Source organism: Gracilinanus agilis, chromosome 2 (genome assembly GCF_016433145.1).
Source record: "Gracilinanus agilis isolate LMUSP501 chromosome 2, AgileGrace, whole genome shotgun sequence".
Taxonomy (NCBI): Eukaryota; Metazoa; Chordata; class Mammalia; order Didelphimorphia; family Didelphidae; genus Gracilinanus; species Gracilinanus agilis.
The window spans coordinates 211,190,156-211,207,256 of NC_058131.1; the positions used below are offsets into that span (position 1 = coordinate 211,190,156).

Sequence of the window (17,101 nt, forward strand, 5' to 3'; positions counted from 1 at the left end):
CCACAGGAAATCTATGTTCAGTCAGCACCTCTTCTGTAAAAGTCTTTTAAAGCTGCATTTAAGGAAAATTGCCTTTAATGATTGTTTGATATTATAAGTAGTAGTTATCTATATTTGTATAGATGTTAGCTTGACAACATTCTTTTCTTAGATGATTAATCAGGAAAGGAGGAACTAGTTCATGAGTACTATTAATAAACGTCTTTTCCTTGTCATTAGTGCTTTAGAACATGAGAAAATTGGTTCATAAGTAGAACATATATTAAGTGAATATTTCCTGTATTTGCTTCCAACACATAGGGTGTACTCTTCTATAAAATAACTTGTCATTTATGCTCTTTGGGAAAATTTTTATTTTTGAAAAGTTTTACAATTTTATGTTTTGAGTCTAGAATTTTATAGCATTTGTTTAAAAGGCGAGCATGGAGGAGGAGCTAGGTGGCTCAGTGGATAGAAAGCCAAGCTCAGAGATAGGAGTTCCTGGATTCAAGTCTAGCCTCAGGCACTTCTTAGCTATGTGACCCTGGGCACTTAACCTTCATTGCCTAACCTTTATTAACTTCTACCTTGGAACTCAGTATTAATTCTAAGACAGAAAGTAAAGATTTAAAAAATGAAACTAAAAAAGCTCAACATAGTAGAAAAGCTAAGGTCCATTTAAAAATATACGTAACTAAAATCACTTGTTTCTAGGGGGTTTATTAACAGAGTTATAGCTCAAGTCAAAATGTCTTTTAATAGCTTTTATTTACAAAAAGAGTGGAAAGAGTGAAAGTACAGAAATACAAAAAGAGGGTAGAGAAGATGCCTACCCTATCACACTAAATATTGCTCTGGTGCTCAGCTCAGCCCAGCAGGGCTAGTTAACCCTCAACTGGAGAACCCAGAGTTCCACCCACACAGCTTCCTCCAAGAAAGGAAGGCTTCTCAGAAACCAATCTCTCTCCAGACACCAGGAAAGGAAGACAGGCTACTCACTCACCCAAGAGACAGTCCAAGAGCCATGGTCCAAGTCCAAAATCACCTTCTAGAGGCAAGTCACCAAACAAAGATCCAAGCCAAAGTCTTCAGTGAAGCTCCCTTGAACACTACTAATGAAGACAACCTCCCAAAGACTATCTCCAGAAGACTGCCTGCAGAAGACCCCCCTCCAACTGAAGAAGTTCAGGGCTTTTATAGTGATTTCTTGTCCCTTCCCCTCTTCACAGTGGCCCATCACAGCTTCCAAATAGCCTAGCACTGCCCAAGGGGCAGTGTCTGTGGGATCCACTTCTCACCTCTGAAGATGTTAACTCTCATCATAGGCCTCTGAAGGTATCAACCTTTTTATCATAGGCTTCTAAAGGTATCAACTATTTTTTCATAGGATTCACAAGTTTCTGATGGATTGAATTATCACCCACTTTAGCAAATGACCTGGACACTTACTTAGTGTTAAGTAGGGGTGTTTTGAGTTCTGGAGTTATCACTCATTTTAGCAAGTGACTTGTGAATTCTCTTATTTGATGGCTAACAAAGTGTTAACTCAAAATAGACAAAGAGAATAAACAATTCCCTTTCACAAGTGCATTATACTAAATTATGAAAATGTATATATATGTCTTGCATACAAACCATTTCTGTGATACAAGAGGACTACTAAACATTTAATTGCTTCTTAAATTCCTTTGCTTTGACCAGTCTGGTGAATCAATTAACTGGGCCTTTACATTTATTCTAAATACAAAATTCATTTCGATACATTTCATTTCCTCAAATAAAAGGAATTAAAAGAAAAAGACAACCAAACTTTTTACTTATATAAATATGTCTTAGGAATATAAGGTGAAAAAGACCTTGAGGTTCATCTATTTACAAAACCCTTAGGTCTTAGGATTCCAAATCCAAAGCTCTTTCCACTAAGGATTTTTTCTACCTAATGAGTAGTTTTGTCCTGTTTTTAGATTGTGGTTTTAAATTAGTCTTGTGGATTCATTTAATTAATAATGAATTCATATTGCTATAATTTGTTTTTTAAACATGTATTAAATTTAACATATTAAATTACTTTTTCTGAATCCCCTTCTGAGCACCCTTCTGACATTGCTATTTTCACATGTTTCAGTGTCATTCCCCCCCTCCTCCACTATTAATACCTCTTTCTCTAGCTTTCACCTTCACCCAGTTATGAAGAGAGAATTAACTTTCCCTTTGTCTATTTTCAGTTAATTAATCAAGAACTTAAAGTACCCTTACTTAACACTTAGTAAATCACTAAGTAAGATAGTTAACAAATCACTTACTAGAAAAAGCTCAGGCCTCCAAAGGCCACAAGCACTGCCGCCACACGCCCCTTTCAGCAGTGCTAAGCAAATTGGGAAACTATTGGTTCCTGTGAAGTAGGGGAGCAACAGGAAGTGACGAGGAAAAAGGGTTATAAAAGACGAGACCTAAAAGAAGATTATTTCATTCCTTGGCGCTTTGGTGAGGAGACTCCTGGAGGAGGATTCTGGAGCTTTCTGCACTGGAGAGGCTTGCTGGGTGAGTGACTGGAGCAGAAGGAAGAGGCTTGCCTTGGTAGAACCCTTGCTGAAGACACTACCCCAACTCTATGTGGAGATCAGGATTTGAGGGAACCCTTCTCAGGTGATGAGCTGGACTTCTTCGGACAGAAATTATAGGGTATCTAGCTTAAGCAATACTTTCTACTTCCTTCCTACATTTCTCTCTTTTACTATATCTCTATTAAACTAAATTGTTAAGAGCAGCGACTCGAGTTAATTTTATAAACGGTGACCGCAATCTTATATTTCTTAACTCTTGTATTTATTCAAACCAGTTTTAATTTTTATATAATAAAACACTTCTTTAAAACAAATTATTTTAGTCAAGTAAAACAAATTCTTATATTGGTCATATTTGAAAATGTATGCCTCAAAAAACATTTTCCAAGTAACGATATGAATGGATATGAATAGGTTATTCTCAAAGGTTGAAATTGTAACTATCGGCAACCATATATGAAAAGTGCACCAATTTACTAATAATTCAAGAGACACAAATTAAGTCAATTATGAAGTTGCACTTCATAGTCATCAAATTGACGAAAATGATAGTAGTCAGAGGGGCCACAGAAAAACAAGCACCCAAATGTGATTTTGTGATCTGTGATTTGGTCCAGTCATTCTAGAAAGAAATTTGGAACTATGACCAAAAAATGTCACTAAACTGTGTGTACCCTTTGGCCCATTGATACAGTTATTAGGCCTTTCCCTTGCCTAAGCATTCTGGATGTATTGTCTTTCTGACATTCTTTTACTATCTTGGTAAGTATGATGCTACGGGTATGTTTTTGTGTTCATGAGATAGTTTATTGTTTTCATGATAAAAATGCCTTGAGGTCAGGATTTTCATTCTGAATATTTGAGGACTATCTGTCCTTTCTAAGATTCCCTTCTAATTATTATCTTCTTAAAAACAGGTTATGGGCTTCTTAGCAGATAAGAAGCCTGAACAAGGACAGCGTGTCTCAGGAATCCTGGTTAAAAGAAACTTTAATTATCATATTCTTTCTCCTTGTGACCTTTCCAGTAAGTACTTATTAAACAATCTGTTGCATTTTAAATATAAGTTGTTCTTAACATTGGAAGAAATAAAATAAGTTTGAAGAATTAAAAGACTCATAGTATCAGAAGCCTTGGAGCTGAAAAGGATGTTAGAGATTATATAATTCAAGTCCATTTATTTTAAAAATGAAGAAAGAAACCTGGTGCTCAAGCGAGGTTAAGTGATTGAACTATAGTATCTCCAATAATAATAAGACCATTTTCCAAGTTGAATTTTCACAGTTCCGTGATAAAAATATGTTCTGATGAATGATTAACTATACTCGGTGTCTTTGCAGTTCCTTTCTTTTCTCTGACAGTGGAACTTTCTTGCATCCCCAAAGTCATTTGCCCAAGGAAAATGGTTTTATTATCTTATCGGGGTATAGGCTTGTGTCTCTGGCCTCCAGTTCTATGAGATATAAACTATTAATATATGAAAAGGAAGATAGGAGTGATTGGCAGGGGAAGAGACTTAATGGCCATACCATGTGATAAAATAGAAAGAACATTGTATTGGGGGGAAAGAGTGCGGTGGTTTTAAAAATCCTGACAGAAATTGTTTTTCCTCTTACTGGTTTTATGTCCTTGGACATATGTTCAACAAACATTTATTAAGCAAAGCATCTATACTAGGTGCTGGAAGTCCATTCTAAGTTCGAGAGGTATACAAAGAACAAAAATGGGAGATGAAATGTCAGGTAGAGGGCATAGAAAGTAGGCCAACTTGGCTGGAACATAGTGCGAATATGGAACGAAATACAGGATCAGTCTAGAAAGATGTATATAAGGTCTATCAAGACTGCCAATCGGGCTGAGTGCCTCTGCACTGTGGAAGAGTCAAAGGGAGTTTATTTAATTAGATATTATAGATAAGAACAGGTGTTGGGGTGCCTTGTACATTTTGAACTGTTCATATTCCTAAAATGAAATTCATATTTGCTTTTCCTTTTTTTCTTCTCTCTGGTTGATATATCTATTTATAGACTATGTGGGATGCATATTAAGTGTTTTTTTTTTTTTAATGTTCTCTTTTTCTGTGTTCAGATTATACAGATTTAGCAATGAGCACTGTAAAGCAGATTCAAGCCATTCCCTACACTGGTCCTTTTAGCTTGCTATTTTATCAGCTACAAAAACTGACAGGTAAATATGGAAATTTGTTCTAATGACCATATATATAAGGTAATTAAAATTATTTTAAAATATGGTTTATTCTTTATTAGTGTGGATTTCATTGTCACCTCAACATTTAATGAGTGCTTACTAGGCGCCTGGCACACTGCTAAGCATTGGGGCTACCTAAACAAAGGACCAGTTCCATTTTCAAGGAACTTACATTCTACTGGGAGAAACAACATGCACATAAGTATATGGAAAATAAACTAAGGAAATTGTTTTTAGTGGTTGAAGGAAGGAGAAATTCCTTTGTTGGTTTGTTTAAATTGTCCTGCTCAAGTTACCAACTGCTTTTCCTTTTTAGTGAATACTTTGATAAGAAATGGTTGCCAGAAAATCCCATGGTACCCCTTTATCTTTGACTACATTAATTTTTTTAAACCAAATTTTTTTTCCCAATGAACAAAAATTTATTGTTTCCCCCTTATTAGGACTATTATATAAGATTTACAAAATATCCACGACACCCTCTCATCTCCCTCTGCCCCCTTTGAAAAAGAAAGAAAACGAAACCCTTATTACAAATATTCGTAGTTAAGCAAAACAACATTTACTCATTATCTATGTCTAAAAAATATGCCCCATTCTGCTTATTGGATTAATCATCTCTTTGTTAGGAGATGATTAGAATGTGTCATCTTTCTTTTTAATTTTGAATGCTTCATGAATTTGGATGTAATCCTTGCACAGAAACCATGCTAATTTTCTCTGTAAGGTTCCAGTTTTAATATATATGCTGCCAAATATTGCATCATTTAATGAAGAACTTCTGTAAATTCCCTTTTTTGTTAGCCATTAAAATACAGGCTTAATTGGCTAAAACTGAAAGTTAATATATATTTTTTGTTGCATGCAAAGTGATTTTTTAGTTTCTATCAAATATCATAAATAATTTTGGATAGCTGCATACATACCGACAAACATACTAAAGGCAATGGTCCTTCTTGCAATGATCTCCCAAAAGTCAGTGAGATGATGGTTCAATGAAAGGAACACTAGATTTGGAGTCAGCCAAACTTCCTGTTTCCTCATCTGTGAAATAAGTGAATTGGACTAGATGACCTTGATGTCACTTCTAGCAAAAAAATTAGAAACAAAGTAGCTACACATCAGTTGGGGGATTTCTAAATAAATTGTGATATATGAACTATTAAAATATTCTTGAGCTGTAAGAAATGCTGTTTATGAAGAATTTAGTGAGAGAGGACATGTGAATTGGATGTCACCCGAAGATCTGCTCTGTATTTTCTCTTTTCCCTTTCTACTCTCTCACATAATAATCTCATTAGTTCCTGTGGATTCAATTGTTATCTTCATGCAGAGGGATCTATTAATCCATTCCTAGGCTTCTGAGCCCTAGTCTTGCACCAACTGCTTGTTGGGCTTTTTGAACTAGATGTCCCATGAATATCTTAAACTTAACATATCTAGCACAGCATTCCATAATTCCTCTTCTCTTCCTTCCCCTGTTTTCTGAACTCCTCTTCCCTATTACCTTTGAGGCTACCACTATCCTTCCAGTCATATATACAAAACCTTGGTATCATCTTTGATTCTTCTGTTTCATCTCTCATTCAATCAGTTGCCAAAACTTACAATTTCTTTATCTACAACATCCCTCACATATATCTCTTCTCTACTCAAACAGCGGCTACCTTCATTCAAAGTTCAAGTCTCAAATCATAACTCCACCCCAATCCATCTTCCACTCAACAGCCAAAATCAAATATAAAATCATTTGGCTTATTAACAAACTGCCAATCTTCTTGCATTTCTACAAATTCAGTCTAGCCATGCTAGCTCTATTTTGTGCATATGGTACCATTTTTTATTTCCATAGCTACTTCAACACTTGGAATACTCTTTCTCACCTCCAACTCTTGGAATTCTTGGCTCCCTTTATAACTTGGGTTCAAGCATTACCTCCTTAAAGAGACCTTTCCTTGCCCTCTCAGCTACTAGGGCCATCTTTTGCCAAGATCACCTTCTATCTGCTCTTGAATTTATTTTGTGTGTTCTGATTTATTTGTTTTGTAGTCTTCATTCAAATGTAGGCTACCTATAGTTTTTGTTTTTTCTTTGTGTCGTCAGAAATTTACACAGAGCCTAGCATATCATAAGTGCCTTTTTTTTTTTTTTAAACCCTTACCTTCTGTCTTGGAGTCAGTACTGTGTATTGGCTCCAAGGCAGAAGAGTGGTAAGGGTAGGCAATGGGGGTTAAGTGACTTGCCCAGGGTCACACAGCTAGGAAGTGTCTGAGGCCAGATTTGAACCTAGGACCTCCCGTCTCTAGGCCTGACTCTCACTCCACTGAGCTACCCAGCTGCCCCCCATAAGTGCCTTTTAACTAATCAATAGAAATTCAAAATTATTGGGTAGATGGATAAAAAGGAACGCTATCCTGCATCATTAGTATAACATCATCTGCTGTATTGTAGAGTTTGTCATTATATATATATTCGTCCTGAATTCTGATTTAGGACATTATTTACTTAAGCAAGTCGGTGAACATTAAATAACAGTTATGTGCCAGGTACTGAGTTAAAAGCAGAGATATTAAAAAATTGTCCTTGCTTTCAAGGAGCTCATAGTCTAATGGGGGAGACAACATGTACAAATAAGATATACATAAGAAAAACTAAAGGTAACTGGAAAGGCTTCTTGCAGGCAATGAGGTTTTAGCTGAGACTTCAGGTAAGTCCAGAGGCAGAGAAGAGGAAAGAGAGAAGGTATCCATTCTCCCCCTCCTCGTCCCCCCCCCCCATCCCCTTCCCAGCATCTGAGGATATTTTTTGCTTACTCAGCCCCTCTTTCTAGCCACCCAAAGCAAGCACTTCCTCCACTCTCTAGGGTAATGCTGGGGGGAAAGAGGAGTCACAGACAGCTTGAATTTGCCCTCTGAGTGCTCAAAAAGTTCACTGAAGCTGGTATAGGAGATAGCCTTTGAAAAGGCTCAGCTAGGAGATGGAGTTTTTTATTCTAGAAACAGCAAGAAGGCCAGTGTCACTGAATTAAAGAGAATATGGGAGGAAGAAATAAGGTATAATAAACTGGAAAGTTAGGAAGGGGCTGTGTTAGAAGTAATTTGTGAAATAATGTATCTTCCTGATACATAATTTGTTATATTCATGAGGGTAGGAAATGTATTCTTAACCAAACAAGGGATTTAGGCAATTACAGAAGATAAAATATTTAATAATAAATTAAAGAATTCTCAAAAGAAGAATTGCAAACTATTAAAATGTGAAAAACTGCTCCAAATCTCTAATAATAAGAGAAATGCAAACCAAAACATCCCTAAAGTTTCATCTCACATCTAGCAAATTATCAAAAATGACAAAACATGGGAATAGTTGATGTTGGGTAAGTTGTTGGAAGATAAGGCACACTTAGGGCATTATTGGTGAAAATATGATAGCACAACCATTTTGGAAAGTGATTTGGTCTTGTGTAAATATAATGATTAAAATACCTATACACTTTGACCTACGGATTTCACTATGAAACATATGGCCCAATGAGTTGAGTTGACAAAAAGATGGACTCTATATCTACCAAAATATTTATAATTGCACTTTTCCTAGTAGCAAAGAACAGGAAAAGTAGGTTGCCCATCAATTGATATTGATAAACAATCTGATACATGAATTTTATGGTATTATGTTGTAAGGAATGATAAATATGAATATAATAACTAAGCTATGGCCCCAAAGAAAAGATAAGATGCTTCCCCTCTACTTCTGAGGTGAAAGATCCATAGATGTCAAAGGTCGCATATATTTTCAATTTTTTTTTTGAGCCACTAAACATTTTTACTTCTTTCTCTTTCTTTTTTAAAATACTGTTATATAGGATAGCTCTGTGAGGTAGAGAGGAAAGGGATACAGAGATAAATAAAGAAACTAAAAATCAGGAAAATGTTTAACAGAAAATTTACATTTATAGTTGAACTGTGTTTTCTTTTTTTCCAGGTGATGTAGAAGAAATTGACATTCAGCAAAAACCGGCTTTGAAAGTGTTCAAAAATATTACTGTAATACAGGAACCAGGCATGGTAGTATTAGAGGTAAGCATGATTTTAAAAAAGATGTTCACTTATAAAATTTGGAAGACAATGAGACAGTTCCATGAAATTAGAAAAAATTAAATATCCTTACTAATATAAACTTTAAGGCCAACCTACTTTAAATCTAAGTTTCTGTAATAATAATATTAATAGGAATGACTGTTAAACAAATTTTTAGTTCACACATTGGATATAGAACATTTAAATCCCTAATGCCACCTTACTATGTCTCCAGTTATCTCAGGCCATATTGGAACTCTAGAATTGTTCTAGAATTGATGTTTTAAAAATAAATTTATATCATACAGTTTTCTCATTGGATGACATTATTAAAAAAAAACAATGCCCCAAACTCCAGGAGTACTAGTCATCTTTGACTTATATGTATATACTTCCTAGTAGTGGAGTTTCAACTTAATGAAAACAGGATAGTAGGAACCCAGACAGAAGGGGAAGTTATATTTACAGAATTAGATTTGTGCTAAAAAAGTAAACCCTAGAACTACATTCCTAAAATGATCATCTAGATCAGTGATGGCAAACCTATGGCATGAGTGCCAAAGATGGCACACAGAGCGCTCTCTGTGGATGTACAGCTGCCCTCTTTCCCACCCACCCCATCCCAGTTCATTACTAGAAAGGCAGAGGTACTTGGGTGGAGCTACTCTCCTTCCCCTCTCCACCATAACCTGACGACATTTTTTCACATCATCCACCCCTCTGCCCAGCAGCCCAATGGGAGCTCTTTCTCTCTCCCCTGTGGTGGGATAAGGGGGAGGGCAGGGCAAACCTGGCACTCAGTCTTGGGGATGGGGAGTAGCCCAGCACTCCCACCTCTGAAAGGTTCAATTACACTCATACTTTCTCAAGCATATAAGTATCAGTTGTAATGAGAATAGAAGTCAACCAATGAAAGTCTCTAAATTACTCTTCCTTGGTTGGATAAGTAGAAGTAACCCATGTTACTTGTAACCCATGTACCCATGTGAACAGGGGGTTTTTTGTTTGGGGAGAGGAGGTTTTTTTTGAGCCTTACCTTCTCTTTTAAAATCAGTAAAAGGGCAGAGGGAGGTGGGGACTAGGCAGCTGGGTTTAAGTGACTTGCCTAGGATCACATAGCCAGATTTGAGGCCAGAAAGGACCTCCTGTCTCCAGGTGTGGATCTCTATATACTGTACCACTTAGCTGTTCATATGAGCAATTCTTAAGACAAAATTGATTCTTTTTTTGATTACTTGATTACTAAGATGTTTGTAAACATTCTACTACTTAATATGTAGATGACTTTAGAGATGGGAACAAAATCAGTTTTAGAAAGACCAGATCATAAGGGATGAAAAGTTAGAATGGCATTTTTGAAGAAGTGAAAAAAATATTGTCCTAAAAATGGTGCTTTTAAATACTTGGACAGAAAGCACCATAAATTACACTTTATACAATACACATGCATACATGCATGCTCACTGTGATTGGCAACAAGTAGCTTGAAGGGGGTGTAAATGGGATGAAAGGAACCTTTTTACTAAAGCTTTTTGATTGCATTTAAGATGACATAGCAAAATAGAAGTAATAGCTTGGTTTGTGTTGTTATAAAAACAGAATATCCAAAAAGAGAGGAAAAACTTAACTATTATAGAAGTTTTTATAAAGGTGTTTTTCTTTGTTCTGCTTTGAAATACATTCCTATTTTTTGTTATTTGCTTTGGATTGGGATGGGGGAGGGTATGTATTCTGTCATTTGTTATCTTTTGCAAAAATCACAAATCTACTATAGTGGATGTTTTAAGCTTTTTCCCCCTCTAACAGACTCCTGACTGGTGAAACCAATGAATTCCTCAGAATAACATTTTTAAAGGTATAAAATGCTTAGAATTATAAAATAAACCAGTTCCCAAAATAGAGTTATCAACATTAAAAACAAATTCATGTACTCCCAGCTTTAGATTTCCCTGTGCTAGAACCTAATAATCCTGTTTTTTTAACTTAATGATTTTTTTGTATTCTGGAGTTTTTTCCCAGTGAAGAGAAAGTTTCAGAAACTGCTAAGGGCCCATTTATCTAGTGGTAATTCAGTCACTGTACAAAGTTTAGGAATATATCTTTTGGGAATTAGAGCTAAAATATTAAAGTTTACTGCATTAACTTCTTTCATTTGGGGTCAGTATCCTTTAAATAATTAAAGAGAATATGACGGAGTGACACCAGAAGACATAATCGGACCTAGATCTGAAGAAGTAGGCAGCAGAAATTTCACCTAGCACTAAATTTAAAAGAAGAGTTTTAGGTTTTTCAGTGTCCCTATAAAACAAAAATTAAAAGTATTAAGTGAGAGCAAATATGGGATTATAGAAAGAAAGTAAGCCCGAGAGTTAGGACAACCATACTGGTTTTGTGACCCTGAGAAGTCACTATTTTCAACATCCAGGCAACTAAGTCTGTCAGTTCCTGAGAAAATTGCCATCTGCAATGGGAGGAAATGTTCCCTCCCTGTACACATATAATCACAGGCTTAGTCCTGTCAGTCCCAGCATTTATTAAACGTTTTAGAAAATTAGAAGACTTCAAAGGACTGAGAATTAGTGACCATATGTAGCACCCAAATATTCTAAAATAGTCAAACCAACTCTATTACTATATTGATTGAGCAACTCAGTAAAAACATTAGAACCAATAGCCAATTCATATGTGTAGTGGTGGTTCTGGTCATTGTGACCCTTTGTTAATTCTACTGTTTGTTTTACAGTGGTTAGCCAATCCTTCTAATGATATGTATGCAGATACAGTAACAACAGTGATCCTCGAAGTTCAGTCAAACCCCAAAATACAGAAAGGTACAAAAATATTTTTATTAAGTTTTATTAAATATTTTAAATGTATCATTTATGAGAAATGTAATATATTTATTATAATATACCAGTATGTCTTACACTGGTATTTATAACTCAAAAAAAAAAACAAACCATAATCCAATAATATGATCATTTATTTAGATCCAGAAGTGTCTTTAGAGGTTGTGGTTCATTATTTTGCAAATGAGGAAACCCATCATTCAGGGATGGAAGTGACACTGAATTTTCTTAGCTGTTTTTATATACAAAATTGAAAAGGCTTAAAGTATAATCTCATCAATAAATGGTGCGTTGTCCAAAAATCATCTTAACTTTATGTGAAAAGGCATACTACCAGAAAGTTGGCCTTTAGGTGATGAATTATTTGGCAGTAGCGACTAGTGAAACACAATGAAATATAAAATGACTTTCAGTCCTATATACTTCATAATGATGGTGGCAAATTGTCAGAAAAGGGTTTGAAAAATCAAGGTTTTTAGACTATTGGATAATTCAAAATAGGGGGTCCTTATCCAACAATTGGCAAATTAATATAGTTCTCTAAGACTGAATGAATATATCCGCATTAACATCCTTGGTATAAATTTGAAGATTTAAGTAAGTTGTGGTTAGAAGCAAAAACTGACTCATGTTCTCCCTAGAGAGGCAAATAATGACAGTTTATTTTATGTAACATTTGACCATTTTGTCATTCATTATTTAGGTAGCCCTTTGGCAGTCTGGGGAAACTTGTGCTCCCCTGAAAAACTTTTTAAATGCATAAAATAAAATACATAAGATTATAAAGGAAATTCAATTATTGAAATATAATTTTTTAACATTTTACTTTTAACATTCTTTTTTAAAATTTGAGCTTAATATTCTCTGCCATTCTTAACTCCTACCCCATCCACTTAGGCAAGCAATACAATATTCATTATACTTGTGAAATCACATAAAATATATTTCCACCTTAGCTATATTTTAAAAAAAGGAAAACAAAGTGAGAAAATTATATTTCAGTTTGCACTCGAGTTCATTAGTTCTTCCTCTAGGTGTGGATTGCTTTTTTTCATCATGAGTCCTTTAGAATTGTCTTGGATTATTGTATTGATCAGAGTATTTGATATACTTATAAAGATATAGAAGTCTTACCATTTATCTTCATTTGTAATGTACTTTAGTTACATATATTACGTTATAAAATACATGTAATATACTTTGATTATATACATGAGGAGAAAGAAACACTATGAATATATTTGTGGTGTACACATCATCCTTTGCAAAGCATTCTTTGAAAACTAGCCTCTATGAAAAGCTTAACAAAATTCTTTAAACTGGATTAATACACAGTAGCGTCCATGACGAAGTTCAGAGGGGATGACTTCTTTAAAATGCTATTGCGGGACCCTTACCACTCTTCCACCTATGAGACAATACACCGAAAGTACAAGGGTTTAAAAAAAAAATGCTATTGTTGGGGCAGCGGGGTAACTCAGTGGATTGAGAACCAGGCTTAGAGACTGGAGGTCCTGGGTTCAAATTTGGCCTCAGACATTTCCTAGTTGTGTGACCCTGGGCAAGTCACTTAGCCCACATTGCCTAGCCCTTACCACTTTTCTGCCTTGAAACCAATACACACTATTGATACTGAGAGGGAAGGGAAGGGATTAAATTTAAAAAAAAAATGGTATCATTCTTTAAATTCTTTTGCTGGCAGATTGTATTAATAAGCACCAGAGTGCTCTCAATGAAAGTCACAACCACTCAAAAGAGTCTGTCCTAATCATCCTCATAGGAAGAATTAAATAACTAAATAAAACCTCCATTCCATACTGCTACCTATAATCAGCTGGATAGTGTATTGAGTCAGTCCATTGGAACACCTATTTTGCATAGATATTACAGAAGGCTAGTGAGGTAGATGGAGAACCGAATAGAAAAAGGAAAGCAGGCCCAATTGCATTTAGAGATTTTTAAGTACTTTTCTATGATCATAAGCTTTTTCTGACTGAAAAATCTATCTCTTTTAAATAAAATATTCTTGTTAAGCTACATGGTTCTAAAGCTGTCAGGCATATCAGCACAAGCTTTCATGGCTGACAGAATCAAGAGTGTAGAAGACTGAAAACACAGCAGTTGTGTTTGTTAGCTCATTGTCACTAGTAACTTATCCATAAGAAATACTATCCAGAAAAGAGGTACAATGAGTAAAAATAAAAGATCTCTGGCCAGATTTCTGGAGGAGAACCTATGGAATTTTGAAAAAATTATAGGAAGGCCTCTAACACATTAGATAGGTAGATCCTCAACTAAGGATCTCTGGGAGTGCAAAGATAAAAATTACCCAGTAAGAACATGATGTGCTTCGTTGGAGAAAGTAACAACCTTAGTGAGATCACAGATCCACTGAAGTATATTGTGCCTTAGACACAGTACTTGGGTTTAAGTCCTATCTTAGCTGCTTGCTAGTTTTGTGACTGCAAGTATAACAGTAAATGTGTGTTTAAATGGGCAGTATTTAAGAGAAAGGCACTTGAATTAAATGACCTCTAAGGCCTCATCCAGATCAAAAAGTTGTTGCTTGTTATTTCTGTAATATATTATTCTCTGTGAGCATCATACTCTGCTCATTGTGATTAAGAACCTGGGTTTCTTGAAATTTGTGCCAGTAGAGTAAAAGCCCAAGTGCTGCAAGCTAGAAAAGTATTAAGTACCCAGGGATTTATTTCACATCTCTTATCTAGCTATAATGAGTTCCTTCCAGCATAGCACCTTCCAATGAAAACTTTTCCAGTTTTCTTAGGCCTTATTTCCTTCCACATATCCTTCAGCCCAATGACACTGGACTCCTGCTCTTTCTAGAACAAAAAAAAAAAAAAAAACCCTGTCTCCCAATTGGACATTTTCAATGGCTATCTTTTAAAATCTTAACTTTATGTATGAAGCCTTTCCCTCTGAGTTTATTTTTTGTTTTTCTTATATGTATTTTATTTGCACACATTCGCAAATTGTCTCCTCCATTAGACTTCATGAGCTCATTACCAGAGGCCTGACTACTAGGTAATAAGTAATTTCAATTACAGCAACTAGTGAAGTTGGTCTTCAAAGGGAGAGAAGAAATCATGAGCTGCACTGATGAGAAAGAACCCTTAACAATGAAATCTTGGGTTTTTAGTGTATTCTCTTATTTTTACAAGGCTCTAGTGATAATCAGTTATTAGTATATCATTTCTACTTTTAATATTTAACTTTCTTCCTTAGTATCACAAGCTAAACTTGGTGGTGAGTAGTAATTTTTTTCTCCTAAAGAGCTAAACATTTTCTTTTGTGTTTTTTCTAGTCTTGTTTATTAGTTTAAAGCCCATCTGCTATGTCTAATAATCTTATTTATGTGTACTGTGCAAACCAATACTCATTCCTTAGTTTATGCATTGAAAAAATATTTGTTTAGTGCTCACTGTGCCAAGAAAGATTATATGAAATGACAAGTTTTGTCATTGGAATGCTTTCATCTTTGGTACTCTACTGACTGATAGCTATTCCAAAATTATTATTATCATACACAATGGAAACAGAAGAAATAATAAATTATACTCCTAACTATTTATATGTACTATCTATAAATTATATTATTTATAAACTAATTATACTCAAACCAGTAAAAAAAAGTTTTCAACCAATTGGCAGCTTAATACTGCATACAGATAGAACAAGACCAGCAATAATGTGGCATCAGCCTATCATTTAACTAACTCAATCCATACCATACTTAATGTTTCTCAGTTCTTTTTTGTGGAGCCTAATTAAAACTTGATTTTTTTTTTCCAGATATTTTTACGTGCTTTTCCTTAACAAAATAAAATGTTCGTGTGTGGGTGGGTGGGTGTGTGTGGGTGGGTGTGTGGGTGTGTGTGTAACACATATATGATATCATTGTCATAGGCCAGTTACTTAATCCACTGGGCATATCTTTAACCTCAAGATTTATTTCTCCTGATCTTCCATTGAACATGGAAGACTTTTCTAAATAGTTGCTTTTATGTTAATTTACTCCTTTTTAATATGGCATCTGGCTGGCTATGTCAGTGTGCTTTGTATTAATTAAAATTTATTGAAAGCATGTACCTGCTTGGTTAATCTATTCAGTATCATATAGATAAAGATATTTTGCTCAATAGGAATTGATGATTTTGGGTTTCCTTAGCATGTTTCAGAATGTTCTTCAAAGTGAATGATCCTTAACATTTTATTGATGTGACATTATCATAGATTTCACTTGAAATTATTTTCTTGCTTTTTTTTTCAATTATATGCACAATATAGAATAGCATTTTCATGTCAGATCAGTATGTAACATTTTCTTTAAGATAAAAAGTGAGTATTGTAAAGGTGCAAATATGATTAGTATAACAATTTGAATTAAATTATCAATATTTATTTCTTCACTGTGGTATAATCATCCTATCATTTAGTTTATATATACTTCAGGAATCCATGTTTTTATCAGTGAGTAGAGCCTGTTCTTTATGAATTGCTTCATACAAAAATCAGTGCCTTATTGCAAGAGGTCAGCCTCTGCAATTTCTGGTCTGGTACTTTGAAGCCTTTCAGCTTCATGGTCTTCTAGAACTTGTTCTCATTTAACATAGGTTGTTAGAATCTGGGTCACCTCCATGCCACAGTGAGAACATGAGGGGAAACCATCTGAATGCTTGTCTACGTATAACAGTCTTTTCTCATGATAGTGACAATGGATTCACCACAACACCACCTCAGCACTCAGTGGGCTCTATAGGAAGAAGTTGAAATGACACATAAGAAGATGGGGTTGATCAGAGTGGCTGGACATGACCCAGAAGTCTGTGTTGGAGGAGACACAATTTTGAAATAATAACTGACATTTATAACAACAAGGTTTACGAAAAGCACACATTATTTGATCCTCCTAACAGTCCATTGAGATAGATAATACAATTAGTATTATTCCCCTCCCCCCCCAACCACCTTTATTGATTGGGTATGGGGAGCAAATTGATGCCTCAGTGGATTGAAAGCCAGGCCCAGAGACCTTAGAATCAATTCTGTGTATTGTTTCTAAGGCAGAAGAGCGGTAAGGGCTAGGCAATTGAGTTTAAGTGACTTCCCCAGGGACCCACATCTAGATTTGAACCCAGGACCTCCTGTCTCTAGGCCTGGCCCTATCCACCTAGCTGTCCATAGTGCATTGAATTTTAAGACCGTTAGTATTTCTATTGTGGTTAGGCTAAATACTCCTGATGAAATGGACCAAGAACTAAATAGAAGGAAGAACAAACTGGTGTCATTTGTGAAATTTTATACAGTACTTTGTTCCAAGGAAACAAATTTGATGCTTTATTACTGCAAATCATAGATTTTAATAATCAGGATTATAAGCTACAAGTGAAAGACACATGGG

General features: G+C 35.2%; 1 protein-coding gene and 1 non-coding gene across 2 annotated transcripts in view; one reads left to right on the plus strand and one right to left on the minus strand.

Moving 5' to 3' along the window:
- Positions 1 to 17,101, plus strand: part of CPSF3 (cleavage and polyadenylation specific factor 3) — a 65,604-nt gene that overhangs the window by 43,154 nt on the left and 5,349 nt on the right. The window contains exons 12-15 of the mRNA XM_044663628.1: positions 3,461 to 3,569; positions 4,632 to 4,730; positions 8,736 to 8,830; positions 11,574 to 11,661. Of these exons, the coding sequence (XP_044519563.1) occupies positions 3,461 to 3,569; positions 4,632 to 4,730; positions 8,736 to 8,830; positions 11,574 to 11,661 (391 nt within the window). The remainder of the gene's footprint in view (positions 1 to 3,460; positions 3,570 to 4,631; positions 4,731 to 8,735; positions 8,831 to 11,573; positions 11,662 to 17,101) is intronic.
- LOC123238391 lies at positions 5,409 to 5,515 on the minus strand. Its single transcript, XR_006505581.1, has one exon. It is a non-coding gene; the product is annotated as a U6 spliceosomal RNA (small nuclear RNA).